The sequence below is a fragment of the Genypterus blacodes genome, unplaced genomic scaffold (assembly GCF_046128005.1).
Source record: "Genypterus blacodes isolate CSIRO-AG114 ecotype Tasmania unplaced genomic scaffold, CSIRO-AGI_Gbla_v1 ptg000007l_1, whole genome shotgun sequence".
Lineage (NCBI taxonomy): Eukaryota > Metazoa > Chordata > Actinopteri > Ophidiiformes > Ophidiidae > Genypterus > Genypterus blacodes.
In genome coordinates, this window is record NW_027466821.1 from 62,924 (window position 1) to 75,125 (window position 12,202).

At 39.8% G+C, this 12,202-nt stretch overlaps 1 protein-coding gene across 1 annotated transcript in view; it reads right to left on the reverse strand.

Moving 5' to 3' along the window:
- The window catches only part of arl15a (ADP-ribosylation factor-like 15a), an 83,137-nt gene that overhangs the window by 44,375 nt on the left and 26,560 nt on the right, over window positions 1-12,202 (reverse strand). The window contains exons 2-3 of the mRNA XM_076150484.1: window positions 9,180-9,324; window positions 7,360-7,419 (exon numbers count right to left, since the gene is read on the reverse strand). Coding sequence (XP_076006599.1) covers window positions 7,360-7,419; window positions 9,180-9,324 — 205 coding nt within the window. The remainder of the gene's footprint in view (window positions 1-7,359; window positions 7,420-9,179; window positions 9,325-12,202) is intronic.

The following is a 12,202-nucleotide window of genomic DNA, read 5'->3' on the forward strand; positions in this document are numbered from 1 at the left end:
ATAATTACAATATAAAATGACTGCCTAACTCTAGACTCTTAGACTCTCTGTCCACAGTCCTGAAAGTTCTTTTTCTTTATCTTCTCTTCCACTGTAGTCATACGTCATACAACTTATTTCTAATGAATATGAAACAGTTTGTTTGTATTCCATGCCCACTGAACTTACCAGTCTTGCATAGACACTCATACCAAAGGCTCCTACCACACTGCATACGCAAGCACGTGTACTTGTTTTAAAGGATGTACTTTCTCTAGTTAAAATTATCCTCCTCCGTCTGGTGAGGTTCCTTTGCAATCTTGTGAGCTGTTGTTTTTGTTATTGTTGCTCATAGTAAGGTAATTGCCAAGAAGTGACGAACTGTTAGGCTGGCAAATGTTTAAACATCACGAAGTGCTTTCGGTGACATTTACCTCCCTTCCCTCATGCCCTCCCTCCCTTCCTTCCTTCGTTCCTCCCCCACTCTCTCTCGTCACACCTCTCACTGGAGTGGAAAGCTATCAGACAAAGTGGCACTTGAGAGATTGACTAGGAAGTTTCTGTCATCTCTGCCTGGAAATTGGATGGAATGTCAGTCACGTCCCATTGCATCTCATTGGCATCTTCTGCCACCTATTGGTGTGACAGGAGGATTTCCAAACATGATGTCAAGATTGTTAGGAGGTTGCTGGCAGCTCTACTACATACAGTACATTAATCAAAAAAAGTTATAAATAAGACCTCATTATTTTTGCTCTCATTCTCCTGTCTTCCATCTACCCGACCACCTTTCAACAATCCCTGTACTTATATACAGTATATATTTACATATATATTGTGTTTTGACCTTAATACTTACACAGAAGCCTACAGTACTATTCACAAGGTAAAAACAGATTTGCCAGTTGTATGAGCTGCCGCATTTCTTTTTGAGGAATGCTATTCGATGCTATTGACAATACTAATGCATTTGAAGTCTTGATTTCTGATTGAACGCAAGTTAATATAAACTTTCTGCTCTATCCACATCTCTGTAACTCTCCTTGGCTTTAAAACTTTCCACATCCTTTTGACTGGCTTGGACTTGTTGCGTTCAGCTGCTTGTTTACTGTGTAGGTGGAGAGCACAAGCAATCTTCTTAGTACGCAAGACTCCCCACTCAGAATGAAATAACGTAAGACATGTCTTCCTGCTGCTTTACATAATGGTACTCTACTTGACTGTTGGCCAAACAAGCATGTATCTCTTTGCTTTAATATGATTGATTTATCTGTGTGACTAATGCAAAATGGTGAGTCAAGAGAGAAGTATTTCTTTCTTTGCTGTGACAGACTGCAAAACATTATCCACTTATGTCTTGAAATGTTCATCTAGTTAACCAAACTATTTCTCAGGAAATACGTTGAAATTATCTACAATATCGATCAACAATCAACAAAAGCTATTTTAGTATTTTTGACACAAACAAAGCCAAAAACCTGGTAAAAACAAGACTTTTTGTACTGCAATCTGGCATTTGAAATTTCACTCTGCTGCTCACTCTGGCTCCTTCCCATTTGTGACGCGAGAGCCTCTCTGTGGACTTCAACTCCAAGATTTGAGGTATGAGATTTATAGAAATTTGACATGGAGGATTTACCTGGGGGTCATATTCGGTGTAGCAGCGTTTTAGGGCTTTAACTCTATAAATGAAGAGAATTCAAGATAATCCTAAATATTTCCCAATGAAAACTGTTCACATTAAAGACTGAATCCAGAATCCACCACAATCTTTTTGGGAAAACAATTTGTTGTTCTTAGTGGCACTTAATGAGTCAGCAAATAAACAGAGGATGTCATTATTGGGGATAAGAGAAAAACATTTTCTGGTTTACTGCTTCCCACGGTTACAAAAGCTCCTCCCACCTCCTTCCCAGGTCAATTTTCATACATCAAGACAACAACAATTCAAGTTCAAATGTGTGCATTTGAATCAGGTAGATTTAACATATTGCATCTAAAATGTACATCATTGTGAAAAATGTATTAGTTTCTTCACATAAAGCCTCCGTTTCATAGGAAGTCATGTGAAATCGACAGAATCGGACTCTGGAGTGTTCAGTCTTTGTGCATCAGCCAGTTTATCCATCAGTTCATGACTGTAGACAGTTGGTCTAAAATGCCATATGACTAGTTGTGTTACTTGTGAGAGCACCTCAGTTTTCTGTTCCAGTCCATTGCCTTGATCAAGATGTCTGTGGTAACATCTTGCGGTCAACTACTTCAAAACTGCTCTGAGGTTTGGCATCTGATCCTGCACCTTCATGACTGACGTACTTAACAGTCATTTAGAGTCAGTCAGTCATTCTCTCAGATCTTTTGTCATCCCTATGTCCACTTTTCTTTGATTACAGTCACCAAAATGTTCTTCTAGCTCACTGGCATGGAGGCAATTATATTCATATGAGCCGTTAGGTCTATCCAACAAAGTACGGCCTGTATGCAAAATGTATGCAACTAATTATGTAACAGAAATAAAAAAACGGTAGTTTCTTCAAGTCCATGATCAATTTAATTTCAATTGTGTTTAATAGCTAGTATTTCTTGAATTCATCAACAAACTAATAAACTTTGACGGTCTGTAAGTAACTACTCTATAAATTCAGTTGGTCTCAATTAAGCTACTGTTCAGTTTGCTGTTGTGTATTGATGCGGGTATGGTTTCAGATTTATAGTCTCCACTAAGTTGTATATGTATCCATCTCCCTTTGCTAGTGGTTTTCTCAAGCTTTTACCTTCAACAAAATGCAAACATGTTGCTAATGAGGGCTTCTTTTTTTGAACTACATTGAAAACAATGCACTTTGAAGTCTTCCTAACCAAAAACAGAAACCGAAAGTTATGATCGACTGATGGGAGGAGAGCAGAAACTAGTGATGATGGTAGGAGTTAAGTTTACTTCACTAACCATCGAGCTGGAATGGTGTTGACACACCCATTAACCTGCTGTCTCAGCAGTGCAAGTTAACCGTTTGTTTTTATTCCTCATTTATTCACATAATATAGCAGGCTACATTCTCTACATGTAGCATATTTGAATTTTTCCCAGTCCAAAAACTGAAAACTGGAGAAATAGTCTAGCAATATGAAAATATGACTATGAAATCAGTTAAACAATTAAATATAAATCCAATTAGATAATTGTATTTAATTCACACCAAGCACAGTATCAGCCCATCAGTTGAAACAAGTCAAACACCGATTGCAAAATTCCATAATTCAAAATGATGTATCCACTTTGTACTGACATACAATAATAAAAGGCTTCATGGTAAATATGTGAGGAGGAGCAGATGCTCAGATGGACAGTGGAGGCATAACACATTTAAGCAATTATATCAAATATGCAAGTACTAGGCAACTACTGAATGAACACAAAATGCAATACTACAATGAACAACAGTTAAGCGTTATGTATGAAAACATGTTTTGAAACATGAAAACATGTTTGAAACATTAGCACTGGCAAAGCTATGGGACAAATACAGTTTAAATATTAGATGTATTTTTTGGTGGATAAAGTTTTGGCTGGCTTATATTTAAGATCAAGCTTTGGACTCCAAATTGCGATTGTTCACAGCAGTTATTTATTTATATACTTTAAAAAGTTTAACATAATTCTATGTTTTCAAATAAATTCTGGGTTGAGAATAACTTTCTTGTTCATGGCATTCATACTGAACTATACATGAACTTCACTCTCCAAAGAATTCCAATTTCTACAGTTAGTTTAGTGATAGACCATTTAAGGTAGTAATGGATAGATGTACAATCTGTTATGTACCCTTCACCCAGTACCATAAAAACATGAAATAGGGTAACATCCTTGAATGTGGCCTGAGATTGAGATCAGTTACACCATTGTCCTAAGAACTCTAAATCAGAACAGTCTGCCAGCATCTGTTTTGAGCCTAAATGACAATTTACAAATGATTTCACTTTGGGTTTGGTCTTGTCCTATGAAAAGGAAAAGCTTCCCTGATGGGCAAAGTAACACACACTGTGGTCTTATTTGATAGTAATAGGAACCACATTGGGTCTGTGATGACTACAATGAAGCAATGAAGTGGTTTTGTCCCGAGGAGATGTACTCACATATTTCCTTTGCCTGTTGGTGGTCAAAGAAGACTCTGTGATGTTCATGCATAGCTTTCTCTTGTGTATTTTGTACGTGTGTGTGTGTGTGTGCGTGTGCACACGTGAGTGTGTTTATGTGTGTGTGTGTGTGTTTGGGGGGCGGGGGGGGGGGGGGCAATGATAAGCTGGGCTCCACATAGATGATGATGTCCATCTTCAAATTCACACAAATGTTCAGTTACACAACCTTAAGTTCAAAGTGTAATCTATGACACACTGCATGGAGCATAAAATATTGTAGGGTTGTGGTACAGCTATTGGCTGTTCAAACAAATACCTACGGCTCTGCTTCAAATAGGCTCGACAAATCTTTACCACAGCCACACTACTAAACAACAGCAGTGATGAGCGCAGTATATTAAGGCTGCTGCTTCATCAGCTGTCATCAAGTAGCATGAATGCACATGGCGAAATGGCCTGTCTAGACTCGACGTCACAACACTGTTCACAGACAAGCGTGCACGCCCGCAGAGAGAGAGAGAGAGAGAGAGAGAGAGAGAGAGAGAGAGAGCGAGAGAGAGAGAGAGAGCGAGAGAGAGAGAGAGAGAGAGAGAGGCGGTGACATGGCCTGAGAGAGAGATTCATCTCTGTGTCCCCAGAGGTGCCTTTCCCACCTAATCCAGTACCTGATACCAGCTGGTGGGGAGATATGCGTAAAAATGGAGATTGGCAGATGCAAAGTGTTAGACTTAAGAGTATAAAGATGAACAAACTGCTGAGGCTTGGCCAAATGTAACACTACAATGGCAAATATAAACTTTGCAATTTGTACTGAAAAAATAAATTTCAAAATTAAGCTAGGCAAAGATGGTCATAATGAAAAAGTGAATTATTAAGCTATTTGCTAATGCCATGATGCTGGCTATTTTATCATGAACATTTATTGAATTCTTAAGAAACAATACAATACAAAATACTTCTGAACTTGTTTTTAGATATCCCTCAGCCGGGAAAATCACGGGGAATACTAGCACAATCTAAGAGGAATGTCCTTGCTGACTTAGGGCTCTTATGGTCACCTGCATATGTAATACCTGCTTTACATCTATATAGGAACAATACCTTATTAGATTCAATGGGCTTTCCAGTGGAACAAGAAGGAAATACACAGGAAGTCCATGTTTCTCAACAAGCACTTCTTCCCTTGCCTTAGTCAAGCCTGAGTGAAGAGAACAAGCCGCAAAGGTATTTTGGTGCCAAAAAGTCAGAAAAGCTCAGGTCTCTGCATCACATGTTGCCTTATATGCACTACTCATGCAGTTTGCTTCTCTTCGGATGGGAAATGGGAAAAACAACAATATTGACTGAAATGGAAAGTGGAGAGTGAAAAATGAGTAGTGGGTCAAACTTAAACAGAAAATCTTTACTCGTATATAGCTACCAGGAGAGCACACCAAACTCATGGGTTACATGTCTAGGACATTTCATTCTTGACAGAAACCTAAATCGGACACCCATAACAAGGAAAGTGTTGTCAGTAGCGGTGTCAAAAACTTTATGTGCTTGTTTTCAACTTTCTCCTGCCCATCCATGACGGACATTACCATAAATCTCTCAAATCCTTCTGGCTTGGCGTATTTACAAGATAAAGGGCACAGGAGTGAGGGTCCGGGTAGAGGGCTAAAAAGAGAAGAGAGCGGATTACATCATCCTTTTCTGCCAACTACCATCACTAAATCAAACGTGTCATCCATGGGACCACAGTTTTTCCAACCACAATAATGTCGCACCAGACAGGCTTCGACCCAATCTGGAAAGCTCTCTTTTAAAAAACCCCCAATGTGCTCTGACCAAATTTGGTAGCACCCTCGTTGGTGGTCCCCTGGTGCCTCTTTGAGCGAGTGAGTGAGAGAGTGTTGTGTGTATACAGGCATTGGTGTGTATGTTATTCATTTTTGGCTGTTTTGGATGAGGCTTCAAAACCTGCACCTATAATATAATAAAATATAAATTACAGAAATACATTTTAATGTGTGACTAAGTTACAGTTAAGAGAGGAGATAGCAATGATTTATCCTTTTCCTATACTCCCCTTTAGGACCCAGAGGACTCCCATTGGTTTTGTTTTGTTTTGTTTTGTTTATCACTACCTCAAGGTCCCTCACCCTGGTTTATTAAAGTGTGCCTTCAAGTGTCATTCACTTCCAGGAATATGAGTTTGCAGATTGTGTAGGAGCGTCAAAAAAAAACACGTCTGACAGGTCTGACGTCTGTACACAAGTCAGTGCAGCACAGGAAGGCTACTGAGGGTAAACAAACACATGCTTGTCCATTCCAAGTGTACACAGATCTTTACAAGCTGATGAGTAAGAAATGAGTGTTGTAAAAGAACAATACAAACTTACAGGTCAGAGTCAGAGGTGGGATTAGGTATATAAAATATGCATGCACACACACACTTGTATAAGAGAAACTGTATGTTTTCCCAAATAACACCTTATACACTACAGTATATCTCCAAAAATTCATAACAACAGCAAGTATATCTCCTTTCCATGTTCATCTCTCATGTTTATCTTCTCAGGATGGGTGAACACACTTAACACGCCTCAAATATATATTTATAACAGCAAAATGTTGGTGTAAAAATATATATTATAGTTAGCTATAGCCATGTTGCCATGAGACTAAAATCTACTGATGATGGTGATAATGACAAATCAAATTCTAAAAAATGGACGTTACCTTTTCACAGTCAGTAGTTCCCTCTGATACAAAGGACTGAATTAAGCTTATGTGGATTAAACAATTTAACTGAAATAAATCATTTGGCATAATGATCAAGGTTATTGATATAAACCATTAAAATTTCATTATTTCACATGTCCCAGTAAAAACAAGTTGCCAGCAAATAGCCATCAGTCTTTGAAATTTAACTTTTTTTTAAGTTATCATGCCAACATGTTGCCTGAGCACTTCAATATTACCGTACTTGCACTGATTTTCAATTCATTTTCAGCTGTAATAAGTGTAGTTTCAAAACTGAAAAATATTAAAGCTATGGTATGAATGCAGCCAATAAGTCTGCTGATTCCTGGCTTGATCCACATAATTGGCTTTGTTGGACCTTCTTACTTGAAGTGTACAATTCGGAAATATCACTTTGAGACGGATTCACTCAGATTCATCACATGAGCAATAAGGAACTTAACAAATAAGGTCTTAAAGTTTTACAGTGATATCAGCTGATAATGAGTTTCTTACCTCCAAGTTCTTTTACATTCAAGATGGCATTTGGAAATGGCACTGCTTTGATGCTGAAACCTAAGAGGAGAAAAATGACAATCCAAACAAGTGAATCTTTGGGGGGGGGGGTGTCGTGCATTGGTCAAAAACACATACTATTCATCATTAGAGCTATGTTGGACAGATCGTCTTTCTTGGTTGCCGATTTCAATGCACCACCAGTTGGGCGAAAAGCATCAAAAATTGTGAAAGATTAAATAACTTCTGGGTGTCAGGGTTATGAAAACATTACAGATTTTTGATACACTTTGATTTTTGCAAGGGGAAAGCACTTATATCTATCGTCTTACTTGTGTTATGTGGTTTGTTTGAGCGGTTGCTCCCAGAGGGCAAGAGTGAAGAGGTTTGCCATAGTTCAAATAATGCTAAATTATCGCAGGCGGGAATTCCTTGCCTGCTAACATTCACCAACAGGAGGACGCTTATGAGAGACGACTGGCTGTGACTGTCAAAAAAAATCTGAATAAACTGCCAAATAAACCCGACAAATGTTTTTTTAGGAACACATTAAAGTGAAATTCATAAAAGTTCTCAGCAAGACGTGAACAGAACCACAGGAGAGTTTCTCTCTTTTTTCTCAATGTTCTACCCTGATGCACACAGATGTAGACTGTGATGACAGCTAAATCTCAAGTCAGAGAAGTTCACAAAAATATATCAATGTTAAGGTAAGTATTAGACATATTTTATCTATTACGCCTACTCAGCAACAGCCAAAGACAGGTGTACACAGTTGAATATAGACGAGGAGTTATAATCAGAACATTTGGGAATTATATTATATTTAGCCCTCACTGGTTTTAGTGTAACTTCTGCAACAGCTCAATGTTGACTCCTGACAAAACTAGGGGAGGAACGAGGAATGTCAATGTCCTTGAGGGATTGTGTTGCATATCTGGAAAGAAGAGTGTTGACTACCAGGAGGATGATGTACTAACTCTAAAGCCTCCTCTTCTGGACATACTTAACACTAGCCTCCTGCTTGAGTGGGAGATCGCAGTCGAGTTTTGGCTGGTGAGATACAGCAGAGGCTTTCTGGCATGTACATTAACAATCTGGAGGACATGCTGTAGACATGCTTCCCCCTGTTGGACAGATGTAATATCTGTGTGGTATTGTCTACCTGTAATTCTAATCTGAAGGACAACATGTTCCTGAAGCATAGAAGCATTTCGTCATATTGGAAAACTTTTGCGCCTTGAGATGACTGTTGTTGTGATTTGGTGCAATATAAATAAAGTTGAAAGTTGATCTTGGAGGACCATTTAATTTCAAAAGCATGTGGAAACCTCTGATTCAACACCAAAAGGCGATCGCGTTGAAACGTGAAATGAATATCACAATGAGATTGAAAGTGTCAAACTGATGTTGGTCTATTCTGGGTATGCAGGCTTGGCCAAATGTAACACTACAATGGCAAATATAAACTTTGCAATTTGTACTGAAAAAAGAAATTTCAAAATTAAGCTAGGCAAAGATGGTCATAATGAAAAAGTGAATTATTAAGTGATTTGCTAATGCCATGATGCTGGCTTTTGTATTTTATGCAATTGCAAAATTTACTCAAGCATGTTAAGTATCCAGTGTCTCATAATTGGAATAAGCAGTCTTTGTGTGCATTTCCTTACCTTGCAAGAGTCCAATACCATTTGCCAATAAAGCAGTGGAATATGGTTCATCTTGCACTTTTTATCTTGCCTCAATCATAGTACAGAAAAAGAAGTCTGAGCATACTGTGCATGAAAGCATTCTGAGTGATTTTCACTGCATGCTCTCACCTGTGGTAGGAACGATGCCATCACAGCCCTCACTACAGAGGCGTGAGAGTAGGCTGGTCTTTCCAGCTCCCGTCAGACCAATACACACCACATCATACTCTGGTCTCGGTGGCGGCGGTCCTTTACAGCACAGTGCCCGGAAACACTGAAAGAAAAACAATGCAAGCGTTTGAAAGTACAGAATAAATGAGCCGAGAACAATGGGTGGCAGTGAGGTAGGGAAGGTCATGGTTAAGACTGCATTGGGAATCAAGTACTTCTGCTAGCCTTGAACTGAGTATATAAAGAATACAGTTTTGTGTTAATGTGACTCTACAGATTCTCCAGGGTTTTGGAACCATTCCATGGAGCAAGGCCACTGCATCTCAAAAAGGTCTGGTCAAAGAAACACTTTTCCAGATTGTCAGTGAATGTGAGAGGAGCAAGCCAGTAAGTATAAACTTTGATTGAGTCTCTACTGGTGTGATGTAATGGAACAGTGTCATACTCTGTGAAAGTCCACATGAGAGCCCTGAAGAATGAGAAAAGCCTGTTCCACCTTGTGTGTGCGTGTGTGTATGTGTGTGTGTGTGTGGGCACAAACACTGGCGCAACATGTTTTTCTCTGCAGTGTGTGTGGATCCTGTCTGATTGGGCCCTCATGGCGGCCAGAGGCAGACATGTCACTCCATGAATCATGGCCTGGGACCGAGGGCCTGCTGTGAGACATTAAGGGGCAAATGCAGTGTGAACCGTGAATAAGATCTTTAAACTTGTGTGGAGAGATCACTATCCAAAACTAAAAGGAGATCTCTTTTATTAGCAAGACGAGAACCAGTCTGGACAAGGCAGGGCAGACACTCACACTCTCACTCTCTCCCATCTACTATATCACATTTCAGGTGGAAGAAGAGCAACACAATATTGCCTACTGCTCTTGTCAGGGGACAACACTGTTCAACACCGCAACTCAGCTCAGTCAAACCGTCTGACAGGAAGGAAAACACACATTCTCCAGGTGTGCTTGGGCTTGTCATTAAAAAAGAAGACCTCAGTAAGGAGTAGCAAATGTTTCACATCTCTGATTTTCAACTCTTTCTTGGTTAAAAATGCACAAATTTGTTTTAAAAAATCATCTTAAAAAAATATTGATTTTTAATTCCAGTTCATTTCCTGTGTAATATGAACAGAGATCTTCCTCAGCATTATAGCAATCCTCACAAAATACCAAGCAGTCCTTATGTCACATGGGAAGGAAAGGGAAGCTGCAGCGCCACAGTGTTTCAGTCTTTCTGCAGGCCTCCAGACATCAGTGACCACGGGGGTCAGTTTTCAGAGCCGTGCCAAAAACAGAGCTGCTGTTTGACGGAGATGTGGGGAATCTGCTTCAACAGAACCAGACGTTTGGCTAAGCAACCTGACCCCCCCGACTCTTTGGTGAACCCATCAGTCTGCTTAAACAGGAAACATTCTCCTCCCCAGGAAAAAGGTAAGATCAGAAACACACGTGTGTCAGTTGGGGGAACACATGTAAAAACTTGATTTGATGAGGTCACTTTATTTTCTCTCTTGCTTTCCTCTCTCATCATCTTGTCCACCCCAACCGCCTTCTGTGAAGCTCCATATAAAGATTTCTATAGAGACTGAAAAGTGCATTTCAGCCGTCAAAGCTTAAAGGATGAGAACCAATGGATCTTAAGAGTGGATGTGACTAGAGACGGAAGGATAAGATAAGTTAGGTGAACTGTCGCCAATACAGTAGATTCATCCCTTCACTGAAATTAATATCAGACCAAGTGCACACCTCGGAAGATTTGACATAGAAGGCACTGGCTTTTCCTTCCACTATGTTCAGTCCCATTCCCATGGGCGGGAACTCGGAACAACTCCCACCACTTCTCCCCGCATGAACAATACAAATTTCACAACAGTTACCAAAGGAGCATCCAGGGCCTGACCCTGGGGTCCTCGTGCACACAGTGGCCCCTGTGAGAGAGATGGGAGCTCCCACCTCTGGCCTTTTTGACAGCACAAGATTGACGAGGAGAACTTGGTCAACAGGCTCACAGGAGAAAAATAAATATCTCCAAAGGCATTTGCTTACCTTGAGACATGCCCCTACGCCGTCAAGCCACACTTTCAATGATCTGTGAGGCAATAGGCTGCATTTCTAAGACTGAATGCTTGCGATGACTACCTCCATAAATCTCTGAGGCATCCAGACAGCAGCCCAGATCAAACCCGAAACAAGCACTCAACATTTTCCTAATTGCTATCGCAGGAAATATTAGAGTAAAGTCTCTTGAATCAGGCTTTTGCGTTACATCCTTGCGTTACTGTGAGGCCACATGTGCTTTAACCACAGGCCAATGTATCGGGAGAAAAAAGGAAAGCTTGCCTGTGCCAAAACTCGCTCCATAAAAATCGACCAATTCCAAGAATTTATTGATTGACTGCCTCTAATAGGATTGGACATTTTTTTAATTGAGCTTCTTTGAAAGACCTGTCCAGACATTACCTCATTGTTTTGTGGAATCTGAATAGCTAGGCTTTATATAAATGAGAAACTGTTATAAATATCACTTAAGATATATTTTCAGATTAAAATTTTCCTTTATGAGATCAATGACAGAAAGGATGAAAAACAGCCCACTATTCTCCAATTTGATAAAGACGTCAAGACATTTAATGGATGAAAGAACAGGGCCTCCTGGCACCGTAACACTGATAGTCTCCCAACAGTTGTATGAGCCAAGGCAGGAAAAATTCATAGATGTGCAAAAAAAAAACCAATTAAAATCATTCATGTATAATGGGTGTTTCTGCTGTCATGTACATGATGGAGGATATTCAGAGTTAGACAGAGATAATGGCCCTAATGGAAAATAATGAGCTATTTCCTTTCTCCAACGCTTCCCTTTAAACAAAACTCAAAGTCAAACTACACTGCATGCAGCCCAGTGAACATGAGCAGGGAGCCCACAAACCCCAAGTGACCATGTGTTAATTTGCATAGTGTTAACACATGGCGTATCCGTGTATAC